Here is a 25,294-nt window from a genome sequence, read left to right as displayed (position 1 = left end):
GGTGTTTGGTTTTAAGATCATACTTTTAAGTTGCTTATATCAATGTAAGTTGTACCGTCATTGTAAATAAATTCTGGCCATTACTAGTTTTCTTTCTCCTCCCCATCATAGGGAATATTCCAGCCTCTTTTGAGGCCTGCAGCAGGCCAGTTGAGGCATCACCATTGAAGTTGCTGGTGCAGTGTACACCCTGGCACAAGGACCTTATCTGAGTCCCCACACTCTCCTGCTTGCTGATGGGCAAGCCCTGGGCTGGCTGATACCTCCAATCTCTTTGGAGACAGTTGGCCATATGGCAGAAAGGCTGGAGTGGCATCTCCACTCTCTGACCCAGTCTCCCACCTGCCCCCAAAAGAATATTTCTTTTGACAGTGGACAGCTGACATATCACCACTTTCCTTCTACTGTGTCTCTGGATGGGCAGAAAGGAATGGCCACCCTCTGGTTATGGTCATCTAAGGTCACCTCTGAAATGCTGTGAGTTCCTCTTCCTTCCTCTCCTCTGCTATTTCCCATCTCTGCCGTTGGCAGGAGAATAGAACTCTGGCTGCCAGAGATGCAAGTGTGTGACGTTATGGGTGCTGGTGCATATTTAGTATGTGCCTGTGTACAGCCATGTGCACATGTGGGTGTGTGAGTTTGTGGCCCAGCCCCTCCCCTGTGGCCAAGCAGAGACAGTGGCCTTGAGGAAGCCATAGCAGCAGTACCAGCATGGCCTCTGCCGCCTCTGTGACCAGCCTGGCAGATGAAGTCAACTGCCCCATCTGCCAGGGTACCCTCAGGGAGCCGGTCACTATCGACTGCGGCCACAACTTCTGCCGGGGCTGCCTTACCCGCTACTGTGAGATCCCAGGCCCAGACCTGGAGGAGTCCCCTACTTGCCCACTCTGCAAAGAACCCTTCCGACCTGGGAACTTCCGGCCCAACTGGCAGCTGGCTAACGTGGTGGAGAACATCGAGCGCCTCCAGCTGGTGTCCACTCTGGGTTTGGGAGAGGAGGATGTCTGCCAAGAGCACGGAGAGAAGATCTACTTCTTCTGTGAGGATGATGAGATGCAGTTGTGCGTGGTGTGCCGGGAGGCTGGGGAGCACGCCGCCCACACCATGCGCTTCCTGGAGGACGCCGCGGCTCCCTATAGGGTAGGAAAGGGGAACTGGGGGATCCCAGGGTGGACTGGACTGGACTAACAGAAACAGCAGAATTGTGGATTATTTAGGCCACCCTGAGGCCAAATTCTTTCTCCTTACTTACATGATCACCCAGGCAATAGACCCAGCATGGAAAATTGTGTTTATGTTTCATGTTTTTTTGAGTGTGTTCTGTGTTCACTTGTGGCCAACAGATAATGGGAGTTCAACAAATACTTGTTGAATGAATGAGTGACCAAAACATGAGTGTGTGTGTCTGTGCCATGGATCAGGTGTGTCTGAAGTTTGCATTTGAGGGAATGATTGTACAGTGTGTATATGTGTTAATGTTTGCATGTTTAGAAGTGTGTCTGGTGTGTTTGGGTGGGAGTCTGAGTATGTATGTATTTGAGTGTGTAAGTGTAACTGAGAGCCTGTTTGTGAATAAATTCGTGTTTACGTATATTCAGGCTGAGTAAATACATGTGGCATGCCATTTTATCTGTCATTAAATGAGTGTGTGCTGGTTTTAGTTGTTTATGCATTGTGTTTATGAATTGTGTTTTAGTACAAGTCTGTGTGTGGATGTCTTAATTAGTTAATTAGCAATTGATAGTGAGAATTCTAATATATCTTTGAATGCACATACTTATCATGTGTGTGTACCTGTTCCTAACTCTATTCTGGAGCAAATAATTTTGAAAACAATTTATCAATTACTTTTACATTACCCAAGTTTCTTCTCCCCTCTGGAGTCATACACAGATAATTGATTTCAGTAACAAGGGAGGGTTGTTATTTACACATGTTCCTTTGGGATGTGTCGGAAAATCAGAATGATTTCAGTGCAGGGCATATCAAACTCAGGACAGACCCCAGATACCACTTACCCAAAGCAAAACACAATAGAATGTTTAACCTGAAGAAATACTCAAGTGGGAAAACCAAGTCACAGCCTCTAATGGCACAGGATAAAGGGGGAAAGTCCTGACCCAAAGTCTTGGAAACAAATCAAGAGGAACAAGACCCAAAGGGAGTAAGCTGTCAGGGCGGTGAAGGGTCGGGGATTGTCAGCTAAGGAAGAGACTCCTCTCCTGGGGCCATTTCATTCCTAGAGGCAGAGGGTCAGATGACAAGACAACCCTGAACAAATCATTTTCCATCTTGAGTATTTTATGTTACTTCTCCCCAGGAACAAATACATAAGTGTCTTAAATGTCTAAGGAAAGAGAGAGAGGAGATTCAAGAAATCCAGTCAAGAGAAAATAAAAGGATGCAAGTCCTCCTGGTAAGTCATAACCGTTTCCCCAGGTTCCTCCCCTTCCTCAGGGTCCAGTGTCTTCCTGAAACTGAGGCAACATAGATTATAGGGCTTTGAAGTTATTATGAGTTTAAACCCTGACTCTGACACTAACTCTATGACCTCAAGCAACTCCAGCTTCAGTTTACTTATCTGTAAAATGGAGAGTAAAAATCATCATGACCTCATTGAATTACTGTAAGCATTAAATGAGATTGGGACTGTAAAGTAGCTCAGGGCTGTGCACATAATGTGCTTTTCATACAAGACAAGAGGTAGGGTGTCCTCACCGTCTCCTCCTACACCTCGTCTAAGCCCTACCCCTTTTAGAAGCTGCAGCAGATGGTGCTGAGACAGCACTGTGAGTCTTGCTCCCCGAAATGGGATGACAAGTGAAAAGGAAACCATGACACAGTTCCAGATCTACCTGGGGATAAGGGAGGAGGAAGAGGAGCAGAGGGAGAAGGAGGAAGCAAACTTTCTCTTGGGCTCTCCTCCTGCCCCCTCAGACTCAGGTGTCCACCAAGAGACAACAGGTGATTTCTGAGTTTGCACACCTGAGGAAGTTTCTAGAGGAACAGCAGAGCATCCTCTTAGCACAATTGGAGAGCCTAGATGGGGACATCTTGAAGCAACGGGATGAATTTGATTTGCTGGTTGCTGGAGAGATCTGCCGGTTTAGTGCTCTTATTGAAGAACTGGAGGAGAAGAATGAGAGGCCAGCAAGGGAGCTCCTGACGGTGAGGCCTGAACCTGAACACTGCCCCACCTGTGCTGTCCTGTGACTCTTACATCTTTTTCTTGCCTAAGCCATGTCTCCCTGACTCACACATCTCTGTATCCCAGATGGAAGGTGGGTCAGAGGACCAGAAGATCTCAATTCTAGTTCATGCTTTTCCAAGAGTTCCCTGATCACTTTTTGCTCTCTGGTCTCCACCTCTCAGTCCCACCATCTGCCAAATAGGGAGGATACTTTCCTTAAATATTTCACAGGGCTTTTGTGAGGATCCAACAGGAAGATGGAAGTGAAAGTAGCACTTTGAAAAGTATTAAGTACGTTGCAAACCATTCTCTATAACCTAAATGTCACCAACCACCAGTCAGGAAGTTTGTCCTGGTCTGTTTCACTTCCTCACACTGGAGGAGAGATATTGGGGTCCCCACAAGGAATTGGAAAGGCAGCATGACTTAGAATGATGCTCTTAGGACTGAGAAACAGGAGACCTTGGTATGAGACTTACTTTGCCTCTAATGAGCAGGGGAAGATCACTTCACCATCTTTATCTAAAAAATAAAGGCTTTGAGCTCTGATCCACAGAGGTGGGTGAGTCCTAATGCTCTGTGACTCTACGTATCTGGTATCCTTTTCCTGTCCAGGGCTAGAAATATATTTTGTCTTTTCCAGTCATAAGAAAAGTGGGAAGAACCTGGGCAACATAACAAAACCCCATCTCTACAAAACAAAAAAAAAAAAAAAAAAGAAAATTAGCCAGGCGTGGTGACAAACACCTGTAGTCCCAGCTACTCAGGATGCTGAGGTGGGAGGATCCCTTGAGCCCAGGAGGTTGAGGTTGCAGTGAGCTGTGATCACGCCACTGTATTCCAGCCTGGGCACCAGAGTGAGACCCTTTCTCAAACAAACAAACAAACAAAAAATAAATAAAATAAAAGTAAAAAAAGAAAGGAAAGAAAAATGGAAAGGAGAAGCTGGAAACTGAATCCCTGGTATCTCTTTCTCCTAGGACATCAGAAGCACTCTAATAAGGTAAGCAATATAGTTTCTCTCTTTTCTTTTTCCATATAAATATACATACATATACCGCATGCCTAGTTATTGCCACACAAGTATATAACATTCTCACTTAAGGATACAAATTCACATATAAACCTCTATATACCCAAATGCCTTCTCAGGTATATCCATAGATGCCCAAAAATGGGCAGTGGGATTCATCCTAGAGGAAGTACGTCTGCCTGCAGGAACTAGCACCTTCATGCCCTATTAGAAGATGACCGGCTGAGTCTGGAGACATTATTAAGGATGATAATTCCCAGACCCAGCCATTTCTGTGCCCCTAGATGTGAAACCAGAAAGTGCCGGAAACCAGTGGCTGTGTCCCCAGAGCTGGGCCAGAGGATTCGGGACTTTCCCCAGCAGGCCCTCCCGCTGCAGAGGGAGATGAAGATGTTTCTGGGTAAGAGAACCCCAGGCCTCCACAGAGCACAGGTGGCCATGAAGCCCGGGTTTAGGAGTGGCCTCCACGCTCCACTGCTGAAAGGTGTGACTTTGGCAAGCCTTATTCCTTCCTGTGCCTTGATTTCCTTATTTGCAGATTTTTAAAAAATCTGCCTATTAGGATATTGTGACAATGAAGAAACAGAATAAAGGTGAATATTTCTGGTAAAAAAGCTAAACTGATTTTAAAATAATTCAACAAATCTGATCAGTGGTCATTAAGCAATATGAAAGATAATGATTAACAATATATCATTCTTAATAAGTTAAAAAATCCCACAGCAACATTTGTAATATGTGATAAGTTTTTGATGATGAACATTGTTAATTAATAGCCAACAACAGTATTTATCTTGACCCTGTGGTATCTGGCTCGTCCCTCCTTCCTTCTCACTTTCTTTCTGTTAGTCTGGCTCAGAGTTAGACGGTCCTGCGGGGACTATGCTCCACTTCCTTTTCCGGAACAGGGAGTGGTGGTAGGGGGTGGGGGAGGGTTTGGAATGAGAGTCAGGAATGGGATATGGCTCTCTGCCAACCACCTCCTCACTAACCATGACAGAATGAATGATGACACCAATTTTTAAATGACCCACCCACAGTGATGTCACCCTAGAAGGACTTTTCCCATAATTCCATTTCCTGCAAATACTTCCAGCGGCCTGGCAGTGAAGGAATTTTCACTCTAATCAAAGGCTGACCTTTGACTCTCCCCAAAATTATTTCCAAGTGGAATAATAAATAAATGAACCCATTTCTGTATTCATTAAGCAGATATTTCTTGAGCATTTACTATGTCCTGGGCTCTGCGGGTACAGAGGTGAGCAAGGCAGACATGGTCCCTGTTTGCTCAGGGCTATGGCAGTGGGGCTCCCAGCAGCAGCAGCAGCAGCAGCTGCATTGCCCAGGAACTTGTTAGAAATACAGATGTTCAGCTCCACCCCAGAGCACCTGAATCTGAAACAGATGTGTTTTAGCAAGAGCTCCAGGTGATTCTAATGCAAGCTTGGAACCACTGGTCTAGAAGATTCCAACTTCCATTCTACTTCTTGTCCCTTCCCTCTTCTTGGCCTCAGTTTTCTCATCATTAAGTGTCTGATGGTTTTGTAAGACTAATAAAATCTCATCCTGGTTTATTTTCTTTACAGAAAAACTATGCTTTGAGTTGGACTATGAGCCAGGTAAGCAGCCTATGTCAGGATGGGAGAGAATGAGAAGTCCTCGGAAAGGAGAGACAATTTTACAGGATTCTATACTGGGCACTACAATAGTCATAACAAACACCCATGCATACATATACACATCATATATGTTATATATACACATATGTGTGTGTACATAATACATGTGTGTATATATACGTGTGTGTGTGTCACATTCTTTGTAAGGCTCTCAGGAGAAGCATGAAGAAAGGACAAGCACATACACATACTACATTCGTGGTATGAAGCTCACATCCTGATCTGCACATGCTGGGTAGATAGAAAGATTAACGCAGAATGGGATAAGGTCCATCTGGGAATGCTTTCTGGATAAAGGGGACTTTGATCTGGGTTTATAATCACCTCTTTAGAACTGTGAGGAACCCCTGCTTCCTCTCAGATATCATTTCACAGATGACAGAAGGAGGGCGGCCTGTGTGTGGGAAAGAAATGAACAGAATGGACTCCTTCAAGGCTGTCGTTTCTCAATCAACCAGCCCAAGACCCTGGGAGTCATGGAGTTGTTGGAGGGGGTTCTCTAACCCATGGATGGACCTAAATTTATGGAAGCTTCTCAATTTATGAATACTAAAAGTAACAAAATGCAAGGCTCTGCAGTAGTTTTTGGTGTTAAAAAGTGGTCCTCAGAATTCTGACAGTTTCAGAATTACTGAGGCAGAGTGAATAACCCAGAGGTGAGCCAGAGAACCTGCCAGGAGGGAAGACTGTAAATGAGTCACCAGTGCTCTGGGAGGAAAGCAGGGAGGAATCATGAAGTTTGGGCTACGGGGAGAAATGTCTCTGCACTCAGGGATAGAGATGGGAGGAGGGGAGAATGTGGTGTATCAGCCCCAGGAGATCGAAGCTGGCACACACAGCTTTGGAAGCCAACCAATTTGCGGTGAGCAGAAGAGCTTTCCCGAGGACCACATTGAACTAAATGAGAGCTTTCGCATCCTTCGAGGCAGGGTTTTCAGGCTTTACCTATGCGCGAATCACCTGGGCATCTTGTTAGGATGCAGATTCTGAGAGTGTATGTCGAACAAGTTCCCAGGTGATGCCACACTGTTGGTCCACGTAGGCACTATACATGTTTTTGGTAATAATAACACTAACAGGAGGGGCCCAGGGAAGTTTCTATGCCTTCCTTGGAGGTAATAGCATGTCTGCTGACATCTGCCCCTTTTGGTTATCCCCACAGTTCACATTTCTCTAGACCCTCAGACTTCCCATCCCAAGCTCCTCTTGTCCGAGGACCGCCAGCGGGCTCAGTTCTCCTACAAATGGCAGAACTCACCAGACAACCCCCAGCGTTTTGACCGGGCCACCTGTGTTCTGGCCCACACTGGCATCACAGCGGGGAGACACACGTGGGTGGTGAGTATAGACCTGGCCCATGGGGGCAGCTGCACTGTGGGCGTGGTGAGCGAGGATGTGCAGCGGAAGGGGGAGCTTCGGCTGCGGCCAGAGGAGGGGGTGTGGGCTGTGAGGCTGGCCTGGGGCTTTGTCTCGGCTCTGGGCTCCTTCCCCACACGGCTGACCCTGAAGGAGCAGCCCTGGCAGGTGCGGGTGTCTCTTGACTATGAGGTGGGCTGGGTGACCTTCACCAACGCTGTCACTCGAGAGCCCATCTACACCTTCACTGCCTCCTTCACTAGGAAGGTCATTCCCTTCTTTGGGCTCTGGGGCCGAGGGTCCAGTTTCTCCCTGAGCTCCTGAGAAGGAGCAGTTACCTACTCTCCTCTAAGTACAGGACTCAAATCAACCCATGTACAACATGGACTTGATCCCTGGCTGAATCACCTGGACGACTTGGAATAGAAATGACTGACTGCTTTAGAAGATGGGATGGGGCCGGGTGGTAAGGGATAGAGGAGAGGACACTCAATCTACTGATCAAGCCCTTTCCCCAATGCCCAGTGGATGGCCAGGGTACCTGGGGACTCAGGCTGCTGCCAGCTCTGCTCACCACCATCCTTGCTTGGCACAGAAGTAGCTGCATAGAAAGAGCACTGGATTTGAAGGCAGAAGACCTGGGTTCTTGAACCAGCCTTGCAACTAGTTGTATGACTTTAAACAAGACATGTCACCTCTTTTCATCTTGTTTTCTTCCAATAATGTTAGAGTTCATGTAATCACATTCTCTAGAACCATTTATTTTGTGTTAACTATGAACCAAGCAGTGTGGTGGCCACTGGTGATTTGAAAATATAGAGAAAAAAACCCTATTCTATATCTGAAAGAGCTCTTGGGAAGACAGAGAAACATAAAGAGGAAATTACAGCACAGTGTGGTGGGTGCTATGGGAGGTCCAACCCCAGCATTATGGGAGTTCAGGGGAAGGTGCATAGCCCAGCCTGGAAGGAGAGGGTGAGTAGGGGATGGTTTTCTGAAAAGGGTGGTCTAAAGGATGCCTATGGTCATAAGGAAAAGAGGGGAAGAAGCATCTTAAGAAGAGGAAACAGCAGAGAACTGGCTGGATGACCTGTGACCCATGGAGCACTCGGTTGTCTCCATTGTCCATGGATGTGTGCCATCCCCAGCCGACATCACTCACTGCCTCCTTCCTCCTGGTGGTGCCACTTCTGGCTGAGATGAAGGTGCAGGGCCTGGGGGCAGGAGGACATAAGGTATAGCCATAAATCATAACCCAGGGACCACACTCAACCCTGGGGAAATTGTCTTCCTGATCAGTTGATTACCCTCTGAGGTCAAGAAATGAGATAGTGGAAGCAAATGAGTCACAAATAGCTCAGCTGTGGGCTCAGAAACAGCTAGGTAAAAGAATTCCAGAAGGAGGCCAGGGCATAAGTTGGATGACCTATGACCTTTAGCCTAAAGAATTGAGACTATCATAGTTGAGATACTGTAGTGACATCTGAGAAATGGGATGGAAGAGTGACCATGTTTTATTTTCTAGTTCTTGTCAATATTGTATTTTATTTTGCATAATCATGCCCTTCACTGACAGTCTCCTTAACATCATCTCTGTTTACTCTGCTCAGATGTAAACTACAATGGTCTGTCATCTCCCTACTGGGTCTCCTGGGAGGAGGGGAGCCATCCAGGGTGCAAACTCAAAGGCAGAGGGCACAGCGTGCTTAGGCCCAAGTTTAGAATTCAGTTGAGAAGTTCTGTTGTTCATCCTTAGCTCAGCAGGTAGAAAAGAGGTGGAGATCAGAAACCAGGGATTAGAGATTGAATTGCTTTCCCTGGGAGTGTGCAGTATCTCATTAAAATGTTGTATATTCAAAAAAATACAGACACACACAAGTGCCTATATAATGATAAAACATATCCAAAGCACCCAAACCTGTGATTCCACTAAAAAGTAGATCCTATTTTTCTGTTTATTTTTATTGGCTTTAGCTGTGTCTTTTGAAAGGACTATTATCCTCTAAAATGTATGTGTATGAAGATCCTGGCTTGCTGCTCAGGAGCTTTACACACCTTGTGTCACTTTATCTTGGTAACTAGCCAAGATCATGCAACCAGTTCATCCGTGTCTGACCCAAGAGTTCTTAACTGCTGTGCTGCACTGCCTCATTCAGAGATAGATGCCTGCATGGGTCCTGGCGATTATTTTAATGCTGGCTACACCCCCACAGGTGACTTGGATTCAGAAATACAATTTATATTTCTTCTTTTAAAATTATTTTATTTTATTTTTCTTTTAATAGTTATATGTCAGTGAAAACAATTTATATGTCTTACACTGAGAAATAAAACTGCTCATAAGTGAAAACACTCATGTTGGTCTGTCATTACCTGCTTCTCCCCTAGGGTAATTTTACTTGAAGTTTACTTGCTTTCGGAGTATGGAGTCAGCACAGGGGAAGTGGATAGATCCTAAAACCTGGTAACTTCAAGATAAGGCAGCTTAATGAACCTCCTTGCTCTGCTGGCCAGAAGTGGGACTCTGGGTTCCCTCCCCAGGAAGTGCTCAAGTCTAGAGGCCCCAGAGTCCCAGCTACCCTTTCCGACTCTGAAGGACTGTTGCACATTTGTAACATCCACAGTTTACACCTCATTTTTCACAGCTTACATGGTAGCAACCCTTTCTATTGCAAAGAAGTAAGACCCACTCAAGTTAGTTCAAATGATAGGTAAGTTTATTATAAAAGCAGAAATAAGGAAAATGGGATTTTCCACCATGAGCCAGGCCCCGTGAGAAGCTATGTCAGGGGTGAGTGAGTTGGTGGGGTCACCACTCGTTCGTGTAGGAAGAACTAGAGATTCCAAAAATGTTGATAACAATCACACACATAGAACTTATTTTGGCCAAACACCATAATAAATATTTGTATGTATTAACTCATTTAATCCTCACAACAACCTCAGGAGGTAGGTGCTGTTATTAATATGCCCATCTTGTACATAAGAGAACTGAGACATGTGGAGGCCGAGCAGCCAGTCTCAAATCAGCTGATAGTAAGTAGCAGAGCCAGCATTTGAAGTCTTGTGGTTTGGCTCCCGAGTCTGTGCTCATGACCATTATGCAGTGGTATGTTGTATGCCCAGGACCTACCGGTAAGAAGTGGGCTCAAAGTCCAAAGAAGCGTGAAGACTGGATCTTCCTACGGCCTCTCAGCAGCATGGGTTGTGGACACCTGTTCCAATATATCGTGGCTGCACATGCATCTCTGATTCTCTCTGTGTCTGCTCTTCTTGCCAACTAATGACACATTCATCATGGATCCCTTCTGAATCTCCGAGAGGACCTGATGGTTTCAGTTAATTACTATTGTCCCTCTTTGATAAGGTCTTCCTTGACAGGTGACCTCATAGACTTGTTTGGCCAATTATCTGCTGTTCAGACTCCCACCCCTGGCCCGATTATCTGCGGTCACATCAGAAGGGACCAAGGGGGGGCCTGGAAGGCATCTTCAGTATAACTGAATTCTCTCCTGAGGAGAGACCCTGGGGGCTGTCAGTCTCCTCCCACTCCTGGTACAAGTTCTCTTGGTGACATTAACTCCATCTGGGATGCAGGAATTGCTAGCTGTCACCTTCAGGGGTGTTCTTTCCTTGGCTAATGTCTTGCTCTTAGATTTGGGATCTTATGTTTCTCTGAGATCTGCAGCTTCTTGCCAAATAACTATACCTTTTTTCTGAACATCTACACTAGGCTCTTTCTCCTCCCCTCTCCTTCCAACCCTCAACTCTCTGCCCCAGTCCTTCTTGTGCAAATGATCCAGACTGGCTTTCATTAAACATCACTTCTCCCTTCATTCCTGACTCAGAAACCTCACTATGTCTTGGTGTCATCCATTTAGCCTGTTGACTTCTGGTCTTCCCCATTCCTGAACATTCCAGCCTAACCAGGTCAGTTTCCTCACACTCCTACAAAGGTGCTGTGGCTTTTTCCTACCTCTATGCTTTCATTCATGTGGTTATCGTGACCTAGAATGTTCTCACCTTCCTCTCCCAGTTGTCCAATCCCCACCTCCCCCACAAAACCTACCAACTTTCCCAGGCTCGCTGTGTCTTTCCTCTGAATTCCCAGAGCACTTAGCCCCTGTGATACATAATTCAGTGCAGTTACACACACTCTTCTTATTCTGTATCTGTTTAGTCATAGTTCCACAGCTAAATTATAAACTTCTGGATGGTGAAGTGGAATTCATTTAAATTTTTTTATCATTCCATATTTCATTTCAAAAGGGGAAGTGGTTTTTTTAAAAAAAGATTAAATGAAAAAGGATGAGTTCATGTCCTTTGTAGGGGACATGGATGAAGCTGGAAACCATAATTCTCAGCAAACTATCGCAAGGACAGAACACCAAACACCGCATGTTCTCACTCATTGGTGGGAATTGATCAGTGAGAACACTTGGACACAGGGTGGGGAACATCACACACCAGAGCCTGTTGTGGGGTCGGGGGAGGGGGGAGGGATAGCATTAGGAGAAATACCTAATGTAAATGACGAGTTAATGGGTGCAGCACACCAACATGGCTCATGTATACATATGTAACAAACCTGCACATTGTGCACATGTACCCTAGAATTTAAAGTATAATTAAAAAAAAAAACAATAAAGCCAGAATACACCAAAAATAAAAAGATAAAATGAACATATCTGAATGTTTACGTTTTAGACACTTTAGTAGATACTCAGCATGTATTTAATTCTGATAACAATCCCAGGCCACAGGTACCATAACCCTTATTTTAGAGGGGGGAGTACAGAGGTTCAGAGAGGCTAAGTAATTTGCCCAAGGTTACAGAGGCATTAGGTGTCAGGACTGAGACCTAAACTCAAGTCTGACCCTGTAGTTTTCACTCTTTGCACCACCACATGGCTTGTTTTATTCTTGTGGCCATGTTTTATTCCTTATATCTCTCAGTATGGTGTTGACTACTTTGGCAAGGGCTCAATAAATACTGTTTATAAGGTAACTGGTGGCTCCTTTTAATCAGAGGATTGAGAAGAGCCCTTATGCTTTCTTATTAATTCATTTATACATGCATTTAAAATTTTATTGGACACCAGCTATGAGCCAGACACTGTTCTAGATATGAGGACACAGACAGAGTATGATCCCTGCTCACCCAAAGAAGTGAGGCTTATACAAAAATGACTAATATACAATTGTATTCATAATCCATTACACCATAAAAATTACCACAAATTTACTGCCTTAAAACAACACACGGCCAGGCGCGGTGGCTCACACCTGTAATCCCAGCATTTTGGGAGGCCAAGGTGGGCGGATCACCTGAGGTCAGAAGTTCAAGGCCAGCCTGGCCAACATGGTGAAACCCTGTCTCTACTAAAAACACAAAAAATTAGCCAGGTGTGGTGGCAGGTGCCTATAATCCCAGCTACTAGGGAGGCTGAGGCAGGAGAATTGCTTGAACCTAGAAGACCGAGGTTGCAGTGAGCCGACATTGCACCACCGCACTTCAGCCTGGGCGACAGAGTGAGACTCCATCTCAAAAACGAAAACAAAAAACAAAAACACACACACACATTTATTGTTGCACCGTTTCTGTGGATGAGAAGTTTTGGCACAGCTTCACTGGGTCCTCAGCTTAGGTACTCAAAAGACTATAATCAAGGTGTTGGCTGTACTAGGTTCTCATCCAGCTCAGCTGGGGAAGAATCTGCTTCCAAGCTCACTCAGGTTGTTGGCAGAATTCAGGTTCTTGCAGCCACAAGACTGAAGGCCTCTGCTTGTTGTTGGCTGGAGGCTGCTCTTGGCTCCTAGGAGGGGCTCTAAATTGGTCGGCCAGCAAGGAGGAATTCTATACAACGCAACACAGTTGCCAGAGTGACACCCTATCACCTTTGCCTTATTCCATTGATTAGAAGCAAGTCACGGATCCCACTTACATTCAAGGGGAGGGGACCAAACAAGGGCATGAATTCCAAGAGGTGAGGATCACGAAGGGAGGCTGTCTTTGAGTCTGTCTTCCACAACAATAATAAATAAGTGCCAGGTGAGTGGTACAGACAACAAGTACTGCAGGAGCTCAGCTGGGCTCCACATGTGAGGTGGCATCACTGCTGATGAGCTCAGGCCATTCAGAGGCCTGGAGGATCCTATTTTAATGAGATTGTGAGAGATGGGCACTATCATCAGTTCACAGGCAAAATGGAGATTTCACAAATGCTCCTGGAGACCATGGGCGCCGACCTCCACAGTGGCAGCCTCAAGCATGAGCCTGTCCTGGAAGGAGGCTGGCTATCGTCCAAGAGTCAGAGGGTCAGGCATCAGGTGATGACCATGGACATGAAGAAATGGTGACATGTTCAGGAGCTGGAAGGCCCAAAGATGCACTGGGTAGACCTAATGGGGGCCTGGACAGGTTGGAGCAAGGAGAGAGAGGAGGCTGAGGTGAGCCTGAAGTGAGGTGTCCCAGGGATGAACAGGTCAGAGCTTCTGAGGGTGGCTGAAGAAGGAATTCACTGACTCCTTTCTCCAACTGGGGATAAATAACCTCTAATTTCTGTGGAGCACTCCTGGAAACAAAGAAATCCTTCATAGATTAATATGTACTCACATATTCCATTGGCTCTTCCATTGGCCATGTAGCATGAAGATACAAAAGCTAATGGAGCAGTGAGTCTCCTTGACCTCTGTGCATGTCTGTGTTGTGTGGGTTTATATGCGCATGTGGGAAAGAAGAAGGGACAGCTCCTACCTGTTCAGTAAGTCACCAGCATTCTAGGAGAGAGAAAAAGTGAGAATCATAATTGGTTCTCATGTTCCTATCACCTCCAAATTCCTTTCCCAATTCACTTTTGGAGGCCACTCTGGGGTGCCACCTTGAGAACTGGGGGAACATAGCAACACCCCTCTTCTGTGCCCGTTCTGCTGCAGCAGCACTCTGTAGCCTAGAACAAGCCACATCTACCACAAGTCACCACATATCACACGGGCCCCTCCCTCTTACACCTCCCAGAAGGGTGATGCAGATGGGCTGCCTACTATCGGGGAGAATCCCAGCCCTTGGGGGAGGCCTCAGGGTATGCACCTTCAGTGTGTTGGTGTCTAATTCCTTGGCCGTCTTCTCCAGATCAATGACCAAGCTGCTGAGCTGTGTTACTGCCCTGGAGATGTCAAGGATTCTGGCCACTTCTGCTGGCATGTGCTCCAGCTGGCCCAGCCACTGCTGAGGGAGGGCATCCAGCTGTTCCCTGGTTTGGTGCTGGCTCTCCAGCCCAGCCTCCAGCCTGTGGTTCCCATGGTCGACCTGAAACTACAGGAAAGGGGCTCCCTAAGACTTAGTGTCAGGTGGCTCCCTCCTGGCCCTTCACAGTCTCTGAATGTCTGAGCAGGAATGCTGATTCCTCAATCCTCTTGCCTCATGGTGTTGCCTCTGTGTGTCACAGGTATTGCAGAAGCAGCTGTGATTCTCATAAAGGCAGGGACACCTCACCTTTCCACTTCACTCTCTGAATATCTACAGGTGCCATGTGACCAAGAGGAATAGAAAGGTAGACTGTCAGAGACAGAAACGGAGGCCTATGGCGGCCGGGCACGGTGGCTTACACCTGTAATCCCAGCACTTTGGGAGGCCAAGGCGGGCAGATCACGAGATCACGAGGTCAGGAGATCGAGACCTTCCTGGCTAACATGGTGAAACCCTGTCTCTACTAAAAAATAGAAAAAATTAGCCAGTCATGGTGGCGGGCGCCTGTAGTCCCAGCTACTCGAGAGGCTGAGGCAGGAGAATGGCGTGAACCCGGGAGGCGGAGCTTGCAGTGAGCCGAGATCGCGCCACTGCACTCCAGCCTGGGCGATAGAGCGAGACTCCGTCTCAAAAAAAAAAAAAAAAGAAAAAAAGAAAAAAAAGAAACAGAGGCCTATGGCTTGTGTAGTAATTTTCAATTGACGAGACACTGGTTTCCTTTGATCCTTACTGTGATCCAGGTAGAGCAGGACTGGTTCTCATTTAACATGTAAGTCACATAAAGATCAGAGGGCTTAACTTGCGTAGGTCACTCAGCCAGCAAACTTTGACGCCAAGGCCAACACCCAGGTTTTCAGCCTCCACGACCATCTGCCCACATCAGGCTGCTCCAGGGACAGACAGATGTCCAGAACAGTTAAGTAAGGGCCCCTGAAAACACTCCAGGGAGTCCTTCCCAGGAACCTGAAAAACCCACCTGCAGAGCCTGCAGTTTCTTCTCCTGCTGAGCTTTGAGCCGCTGAAGTTCTGCAATGTCCTTTCTGAGCTTCCTGCTCCGGCGATTGAGTCGTTCCTAAAGAGACAGACACACCTGCTTGTCAGACTGGGAGTGAGGGGGGCAACCACTGGGAGGAGTCAATGGAACACGGTAGGGGGCCTGATCCCAGGATGCAACTAATGTAAAATTCTGCCTACAAAGAAATGCTTTTAAAGCATCATGGTTGGAGTAAGGGACTTGAGAGTTTATTTATTGGATAATGATGGGGGGAAATGGTAATGGGAAATTTTTTTACAGTCTTAGAAGTACAGAAAAAATAATAGATAGCAACAGAACCATTTCTACTTGAATTCAGGGTGCTTTCTCTCAACATATAAAAGTTATATGACAGTCTTCTAGCACTTCTTACTATTTTACATTAACACGTGAAGCCAGTCTGGAGGGAATTGCCTTAAAGAGGAGATGGCAACCCTCTGCTACCACTGCTCCCTGGTCCTCACTAAGATGAGTGACAAGATAGGTGCAAACTCATAGCCCAGGTAGGCAGTGCCTTCTTTCTCAATCTTAAATCAGTATCTGGGTGTGTCACTGTGTCCTTGAAGCTATGGAGATAATGAATGAGTTTCTAAAAAAATTTTGCTTTCAGGTTTTTGATGACCTATAAGAGAAGCAAAAATAACAACAAATGGTTTAAATGGCTGCCCATGGTTCAGGGGGGCAGTTGGAGGGTGAATGATAAAATGGAAAACAAAACGAGAAGAGATTTTTGAACTAAAGATCAGGATGCGCTATTAGCTGAAAAGTGTGTGTTTCACTAAATCTTTCCCACTTCAGATTTTTTAAAAAAAATCTTTTTTGAGGAGATTTTGGAGATATACAGGTAGAAGTCAGGGGATGGTGAAGACAACTGAAAGTTCTTTCCGGCCTGAGACTTTGCTGGTGAAATCAAGGTCAAAGGACTGTGTGTGTGAGGGTCACCAAGGGCATTTGGCAAACAGAAAGCTGCAGTAAGCAGAGAAGACAGTGATGTCACCATGAAGTTACTAAAAATGTGTCACGTCACTGGGTGTTTCCTGCAGCCATTTCCCTAGCAGAGAGGAAATAAAAAAGTCGTAGGAGTGGGAGGTAATAAATGGGCACCATGGATGTTGCTCATGAGTCTTGCTGAAGAAGGTGGCAGGCTGGGTTGGTGTGGAATTGTTTGTGTGAGCACAAGAGTTCAGGTCCTGAAAAGCACAAACAGCCTTCGCCCCTTGCATCTACTCACTTGCTGCCCTCACAGTCAAGTTGTTTGGTGTGGCTATCTTCACCTCCTCACTGCCGTCATTCCTCAGCCAGCTGCCTTATTTCTCATTACTCCTTTAAGCCTCTCTCTCCAAGGCCACCTGGGATCTCCAGCCATGAAATCCACAGGTGCCTTTCTGCACCTCCTCTCCACTCCATCCTTCCTAGACCTGTGCCTTCTGCCACTGCTTCTTTGCCTCTTCATTTTTCCTGTAAAAAGGAGCCTTGAAGTTGGCCCCTCAACCCTTTTCTATCTCAAACTATGTCCTTAGCTTTCCTTTCTGGAGGCTTCAGATCTTGGAATTCCAAAACCAAATCTTTTTTCCTAGCAATCCATCTCATGCTTCCAAGTGAGAGCTAAGTACTGCCTACTGCCCTGTTGGCAGCTCAAAATCAATATGGTAGAATCAAACATGCTGCCCAGTTCCCCACCCTCTTCTGCAGCCCACTCCTTTTGACCTTAATATTTCTGACATTGGGACTGCCATTCTGCCTGCCATTCAGCTTGAAATCTGTCATATTTCACCTTTTTTGATGTTACTCCTCTCTTCAAAATGGCTTCTCAGCAACAAAGATAAGCCCAAACTCCTTCACCCAGCATCCAAGGTGCCCCAGGACCCAGCCCCAATTGACGTTGTCCGGGATTCTCTCTGTGCTCCCTCTGAACTCTCTTCACCAGCACACAACATTGCTCTCTGCTTCCTGAACACACCCATGCAGCCACACCTCCTCATGGCCTATTTTTTACTTCTCTCTGTCAGGAATGCTTTATTTTTCTGCCTGTCAAAGTCAGGCCTATTAAGGTCCAGTTCAAAAAGCCACAGTCCTATCATCTGGCAGTTTAAAATTTAATAAAGCCAACTACAGACAATGTGTAAATGAAAAAAAGAAGGCAAAGATAACAGCAATAAAAAGGCAAAGAACAACTGAAGATAATACAGGCGTATTGTTTACAATATTCAAAACAAGTAAGGTAAAGTTCTCTGTTTCTAAAAAATACTTTTTCACCAATTTTTGCATTAAAATATTTAATGGGTGCATATCATATAAATAAGACATGACACTCATTAGAATTGAAAAGCCAAATTCTATACACTTTCACCTACCAAAATATTCCTTAGAGAAAAAAAGACAAGTTGAAATCTAGAAAATAGTTGAAGACCTGTCTTGTCTAAATGAGTATTTTAAATTCTGTCAGACATTCAGATTAAATCATATTAAATTTTTAAAATCTGACAAAAAAAGGGCATTAAATTTGTTCTCAAACAAATTGGTAACACAATGTACAAAAGAAAAGTGGTTAATAGACAAAAAGTACCTATTCCTGACACTGAAAAAAAAAAGAAAGAAAAATTAACAGCTTTCAAAACGCATGCTCCTTACAGAACTGTGTCCAAAAATATGGATTAAAAACAACGTCACTCACACGATTATGATCTAGAAAATGTCAGAAAATTTTAAAAAATATATGAATAAATACATGAGCTCAGCAAAGAACCTCATTTGAATCTACAAGTAAAAATTGTCAAAAAAAATTATAAAATACATAGTACCCTCAATAGAGTCAGGGCACATGAGGTTTAAGTAAAGACAATTTAATATCTGATTCAGATACATACTGGAAAGCCGTTAGTGATATATCTTGGTACTGGTTGAGAAGACTAACTAAACCCCCAAAAGTCATGATTCTTAATCAACAAATTTAATGCAATAACCATTAAAATCTTATGGAATGCTCTATAAAATTTAGAAACTTTGTAAAAAAGCACTCATCTTAAATGACAGTTAACAAAAATATCAGGTAATAAAAATTATTAAATGGCAAAAATGCTGCTAGATTTAAAAATAAACCATAAAGAAATACGTATCAAAACTATATAACAGTAGCAGAAAGAATAATCAATGGACTAGAGTAAAAAAAAAAAGCCCTTCATAAGAACTTAATTAATGTCAAGCGAGAAACAACACATAAATGTGGAAATGACTCACTATCATATAAATGTTTTGGGAATAACTGGATACCAGAATAAAGAAAAATTAACATGGAGTCATCCTTCACACAACATACTATATGAAATTCCAAGTAAGCCAGGAATTAATAAACCTTTAAAAATAAAACAGAGCAGCACACTCATATTAAACAAATTTCTGTGGATTTAAGACATGGAGATTATATTATGAAAAAGAATAGAGCCAATTTAAATACAAATTTCTAAAATTTTGCCCAAAAATATAATTAAGAGGAAATAACAGAATAAAAAAATGTAGGTTAAACACAACTAATGGAGCTCATTATCCAAAAGATAAACTACTTTGATGCAATCATGTAGAATTTACACCCTGATTCTAGGGGAAAATGCAGACAGCAAGTCTTCATGGATAAAAGCCTCACCACTGCTAGCATTCATAATCAAGCAACGTAAAACAACAAACATCACTGTCATACACTTGCTAGACTAGCAAAATACATTAAAGTGATTGACACTGGCATTGCTTGGTCAGTGAGGAAACAGGTATACAAATAAGAATTTGTAGATTTTATAAATTTTTTGGTCTTTTTAGAGCACAATCAGGGATTATATGATTCTTTTAAAAGAACATAATTTACAATACTTAATCTATAAAGTTTAATTCAAATAAATAGAGATATGGTGAAAAAATCAGTTAAAAAACCCTCCTTAGTTTCAAAAATATGCTCTCAATATCCATGAGTACACATAGGGTCCACCATTATAATCACTTCTTCAGAAATACACTCAACTCCCTTACCCTCCCTCTCTGTTGTAAGGACAACTCCGTATCCATGGTAAAATGTACCATCACCTTCCTGTTTGCTGTCTGTCCTCAAGCAGCCTCCTGAAACATGTTAAACATTTCAGACCTCAAATTGGTGCTACATACTGTCTGCCAACCCTACACAGTTTCTCTGGTGAGCGCTCTCCCACACTGCATCACACCATCTTCTTTCTTTTCGAACCTTTCACATCCATCCTGATCCCACCCATACTGCTGACGTTCCTTCCTCACATATTATGAGAAAATAAAAACCAGAACAAAACCTGGATTTCCAAAACTGCAAAACTACGTAGGCTTGCAGACACCTTCTCTTGTTCCCTGTTATTACTACGGAAGAAGTGTGCCTCCTCCCAACCCAGCTCTCCTGCCTCTCCCACCATCTTACTGAAGTGTCAGCATCGTTCAATGCAATCTATTATAATCTCTTAAAATACCCTTCTCTCTTAGCAACTGGGACACCATTCCCCTTGTTTTTCTCCTGCTTTTCTAGCAACTCATCCTGTCTCCTTTGCTGGGTCCTCCTCTGCCTACATCTAAATGACGGCCTTTCCCAGAACCTTACCCCAAAACTTCTTTTCTGTCTAGCCTCTTTTGAGGCAATTACATCAGTTTCCTTGGTTTCTTGGTTGTTTGTTTCTTTGTTTGAGATGGGGTCTTGCTCTGTCTTCCTGGCTGCAGTGCAGTGGTACAATCACCGCTCACTCCAGCCTCACTCTCTTGGGCTCAAGCAATCCTCCCACCTCAACCTTCCAAGTAGCTGGGACTACAGGCATGAGCCACTGCACCCAGCCCCAAATTGTCACGTCCTGTTTTTTAAATCCTGTTAATTTCACTTTGTTGTTGTTGTTGTTGTTCTAGAGATAGTATCTCACTGTGTTGCCTAAGCTGGTCTTGAATTCCTGGGCTTAAGCGATCCTCCCACTTTGACCTCCCAAAGTGCTGGGACTACAGGTGTGAGCCACCGTGCCCATTTTTCTTGGATTTAAATATTGTCTTTGTCCTGATGGATCTTTCTTCTAGGTTCTAGGAATATGACTCTGGAGATCTAAATTTGTGATCCAGCTGCATATGTAAGATCCTATTTTGATGTGTCTCAACTTGGACTCAACTCGTTTTAAATGAAATTCTTGGTGTTGCGTTCAAACCTGTTCTACCAAGTTCTTATCTTTCACAACATCCATTCAGTTTCTCAAACCAGAAACTCATGAAGTCATCTTTGACCTTCCTCCTTCCTTCAACCCACTTTTAGTATATATACTTTAAGTTCTGGGGCACATGTGCAGAACGTGCAGGTTTGTTACATAGGTATACACGTGCCATGGTGGTTTGCTGCACTTATCAACCCATCATCTACATTAGGCATTTCTCCTAAAGCTATCCCTCCCCTACCCCCCATCCCCTCACAGGCCCTGGTGTGTGATGTTCCCCTCCCTGTGTCCATGTGTTCTCATTGTTCAACTCCCACTTACGAGTGAGAACATGTGGTGTTTGGTTTTCTGTTCTTGTGTTAGTTTGCTGAGAATGATGGTTTCCAGCTTCATCCATGTCCCTGCAAAGGACATGAACTCATCCATTTTTATGGCTGCATAGTATTCCATGGTGTATATGTGCCATATTTTCTTTATCCAATCTATCATTGATGGGCATTTGGGTTGGTTCCAAGTCTTTGCTATTGTGAACCATGCTGCAATAAACATATGTGTGCATGTGTCTTTATAGTAGAATGATTTATAATCCTTTGGGTATATATCCAGTAATGGGATTGCTGGGTCAAATGGTATTTCTGGTTCTAGATCCTTGAGGAATCGCCGCACTGTCTTCCACAATGGCTGAACTAATTTACACTCCCACCAACAGTGTAAAAGCATTCCTATTTCTCCACTTCGTCTCCAGAATCTGTTGTCTACTGACTTTTTAATCATTCCCATTCTAACTGGCATGAGATGGTATCTCGTTGTGGTTTTGATTTGCATTTCTCTAATGACCAGTGATGATGAGCATTTTTTCATATGTCTGTTGGTTGCATAAATGTTTTCTTTTGAGAAGTATCTGTTCGTATACTTTGCCCACTTTTCGATGGGGTTTTTTCTTACAAAGAACCCACTTCTATTCTACCAGGAAGTCCTGTCGATTCAAACTCTAATGATAAATTCTTCAAATATAACAAAACTTCTCAGGTGTGGGCATCTGCATGCACTCCTTACCCCCTGTCTTTGCACTGGTCGATTTCTCTTCTGCCAGCCCTCAGCTTCAAGGTCACTTCCTCTATGAGGCCCTCACTGACCAAATGGACATGGGCCACCCATTACTGTTCATCCCAGATCTTTGTTTATTTTCTTCCTAACTAATAAAAAGTTACAGTTCTTTTGGGAGGCCAAGACAGATGGATCACGAGGTCAGGAGTTCAAGACCAGCCTGGCCAAGATGGTGATAGCCCGTTTCTACTAAAAATACAAAAATTAGCTGGGCCTCGTGGCGGGTGCCTGTAATCCCAGCTACTTGGGAGGCTGAGGCAGAGAATTGCTTGAACCCGGGAGGCGGAGGTTGCAGTGAGCCGAGATCATGCCACTGCACTCCAGCCTGGGTGACAGAGTGAGACTCCGTCTCAAAAAATAAATAAATAAATAAATAAAAAGTTACAGTTCTTTGATTACTTATTTGTGTCTCTCTTACTAAACTGCAAACTCCTGGCAGAAGGAATGGCATCTGTCTTCATTGATTCCTAGCATATACTGCAGTTTCTCACACACAGCAGGAACTTATTAAGTTTTTACTTAATGAACAAGTGTCATCGTTATTTATTTGTTTTAGCTTTCTTGTCATTATTTAAAGACAAATTTGAAACAAGAATTATGAATCATCTTTGTACTTTCTACAATGCCTACTAACACAAAGTACAGATCTGAAAAAATCATTTAGTGAGGAAATAAATTTCTCCATCTTATGCTATTTCATCGGTAGGTGAGGAATCCCTCCCCACTCTGCTGTGGACACTGCACCTAGAGGGAATGATGTTAGAACCAAATAGAACTTTGCCCCTGGCTTTTTCAATTATTTCTCTACCTTTCTGTAGTCACTTTTAATCTGGACTCCCCACTTTCTCATTCTGTATCATAACATGTTCTCCAAAAGTCGAGTATCTCAAAGCTACCTCAGCTTTGGAAATTCAGCCTTCACTGTTGGATAGAAGGATGCCATGTGAAAATATTGTCAATTGTCCAGTCATATACTAACTGGATTGGGGTCACGGGAAAGGTTGATAAAAATAATTCTAAAGCTAATTGGCAAAACAAAGATACACAAATATCTGCACAAATTCTGAAAAATAAGAGTATTGTGAAGATTCTATCAAAATACCTGACATTAAAATATATGGTAAAGATAAAATCTCTTAAGTACCTTGGTTTATAGGCAAGCATAGACAGAACAGAACAGAGAATCAAGGAAATATGCAAGAAAATATGCATATATGGTATATTATGACATTGGCATTCAAATCAATGGGGAAACTATATGAATCATTCAATAAATGGTGATAGGACAAATTGATTATAACTTGGAAAAACTAAAGTTAGATTTCTACCTTATGCTATCACCAAAATATATCTTGGATATTCTAGGCCCTCCAATATATATGTTGAAGGATCTTCATTAGTACATTCTGTGTAATCTTAAAACAAAACAATAGCTTGAAAATAACCCAATGTCTGCCAATTTATGGTACATTGATAGAATTCAATACCACACAGTTGTTGAAAATAATTCAGAAGATCTATACATGCTGATGAGAAAATATCCAAGCCATACTTTTAGATAACAAAAATGAGTTACAGAAAAAAATAGAGAGAATCCTTTGAAAGAGAGAGAGAGAGAGAGTGTGTGTGTGTGTGTAAGAGTGCATTCATAAACACACACATTTTTTGGAAGGGTGTACAAAAATCGAACAATAGTTACCTCTGAGGACTATGAATGGAGGGAGAAAGGAAGACAAGTTTTTAGTCTTGAGTTTATACCTTTCAGTGCTTTTTAAATTTATTACCTACAGCATGTAACTTTTATGATAGAAAATTTAACAGAATAAGATAAAATAATTGCCATAGCAAAGAAAGGAAAAGGAAAGAAAAGAAAAGACAAATGCAGAAGGAAGAGAAAGAGAAAAAATTATGTACTAAGTTTCAGGTTTTAATATATTTGCATGATAATTACTGGTATATATAAAACCTGATTACATTTCTAGCTGTTTCTAGTACTATCAACCAGGAATTCACACAGTCTTAGTCCTGAAAGGGTATGCATTAGTTAGTCCAATTACTCCATTCTACAGATGAGCAGACTGGGACTCTGACATCACAGTGACAATATCCTCTTTTAGACAGACTCACATTAATGCATTGAAACATCAGCCTCAAAATATACACAGAAAAGCAAAGACAAGGGTCCAAAACAGGATGAAGCAGAAGAAACAAAGAGAGGTGTCCACAGTTGAGCTACTCTGAGGTGCCAGGCATGATGAACATGTAGGATGCAGCACCTCAAGGAGGTGGGGGCAGGGCCTGGCTGCGGTGACCCAGGCTTACCTTGTAGTGGCTGAGGGCATTTTCAATGGTCAGTTCATGATGAGACATGTGTTCAGGGGACACCAGGCATTCCACACATAGAAGAAGTCTGCTCTCCTCACAGAACCTGCACACCCTCTTCTGGTGGTTGGGGCAGATATAGCCTGTCCCTAGCACCTCCTCAGAACAGGGCTTCCGGCAGAGGGGGCAGCAGAAGATCCCGGAGGCTGAGGCCTTCTCCACGTGCTGTGTCAGGCACACTCGACAGAAGAGATGTCCGCAGTTGGTGCTCACGGCCTCCTTCAGGCTCTCCTGGCAGATGGGGCAGACACCCTCCTCCTGGTTGTCCTTCTGCAAAGGGATCATGGCCTCGTTCCTACCTTGTCAGCCTCCTGTCTGCAGGGCCTCCTTCTTCACTGATCTTCGGAAGGCCTGTCGCCCGCAACAGTCCCAGATAAGAAGGCCCAGCCGGAAGGGGGCAGCCCTGGAGCAGCCTGGAGGACAGGACACAGCCTCCAAGTTCAGGCAATTGCCCGCTCTCCATCAAGGGTGCCATGACACAGACCACACAAACCACAACTCTGCACAAGTTTCAGAAATAGCTCATCAGCTTTGACATGGACCCTGCGGTTTCCTTGTATTTGTTAAACTTGAAATTATTTTTCATACACCTAGAGGAAGCAAGTGATTCAATAACCAATTCTGTTTTCCTCTTGACAGCTTTCAGTGAATATTTGTACAGGCCCCAAATTAAAAGGGCAAGGTGTCATTGTCATGGCCAAAAGCCAGACCACTATAAACTTAACAATTTGAGTCTCCGCTGATTTGCCATCAGTAGAGAGAGTTTGGCAGGAGTTTGGACTGTTTTCTCCTACACTGTCACACCAGGTGGCTCACTGCTGCCCATTATTACCACCAATCATTACAGCAGCATCTCCATCAGCTGGTCATTCTCCCAACTAACATCCCTCCCAGGGTCATATAGATTTCACACTGAAAGAATGAGACAGAAAACAGGACACAGAACAGACCAGAGACTTGTATAATGTTTGAAGCCACTTTGTTCCTTCCTGTGAAATCACCACCAAAGATGACCCAAAGAAGGAAGTCCCCCGCCACCTGCCACTTCCCTTAGATACTGAGGATTCACTCTT

General features: G+C 43.9%; 2 protein-coding genes across 3 annotated transcripts; one reads left to right on the top strand and one right to left on the bottom strand.

Annotated features, from left to right (window-relative positions):
* Nucleotides 1-331: 331 nt before the first annotated feature.
* On the top strand, nucleotides 332-9,610 carry TRIM10 (tripartite motif containing 10). Of its 2 annotated transcripts, XM_009243510.2 has the most exons (8): nucleotides 332-1,140; nucleotides 2,321-2,416; nucleotides 2,938-3,168; nucleotides 4,171-4,193; nucleotides 4,508-4,623; nucleotides 5,810-5,842; nucleotides 7,065-7,240; nucleotides 7,784-9,610. In XM_009243510.2, the coding sequence occupies exons 1-8, from the start codon at nucleotides 712-714 to the stop codon at nucleotides 7,865-7,867; spliced, it is 1,188 nt and encodes a 395-aa protein (XP_009241785.1). In that variant the 5' UTR covers nucleotides 332-711; the 3' UTR covers nucleotides 7,868-9,610. The 2 variants fall into 2 exon arrangements, with proteins under 2 accessions (XP_009241785.1, XP_002809141.2); XM_002809095.3 differs by having other exon boundaries at nucleotides 7,065-9,610.
* Nucleotides 9,611-9,953: 343 nt separating this feature from the next.
* TRIM40 (tripartite motif containing 40) lies at nucleotides 9,954-24,826 on the bottom strand. Its single transcript, XM_002809105.2, has 5 exons — nucleotides 24,162-24,826; nucleotides 15,484-15,579; nucleotides 14,349-14,573; nucleotides 14,016-14,038; nucleotides 9,954-13,833 (listed from the first exon to the last, which is right to left on the bottom strand). Exons 1-5 carry the CDS (start codon nucleotides 24,504-24,506, stop codon nucleotides 13,578-13,580), a joined length of 945 nt encoding a protein of 314 aa, XP_002809151.1. The 5' UTR covers nucleotides 24,507-24,826; the 3' UTR covers nucleotides 9,954-13,577.
* Between the last annotated feature and the right edge of the window lie 468 nt (nucleotides 24,827-25,294).

Source organism: Pongo abelii, chromosome 5 (genome assembly GCF_028885655.2).
Source record: "Pongo abelii isolate AG06213 chromosome 5, NHGRI_mPonAbe1-v2.0_pri, whole genome shotgun sequence".
In the NCBI taxonomy this organism is placed as follows: domain Eukaryota; kingdom Metazoa; phylum Chordata; class Mammalia; order Primates; family Hominidae; genus Pongo; species Pongo abelii.
Note: the sequence above shows the minus strand (reverse complement) of the source record. Positions and strands in the feature narration are given on the sequence as shown.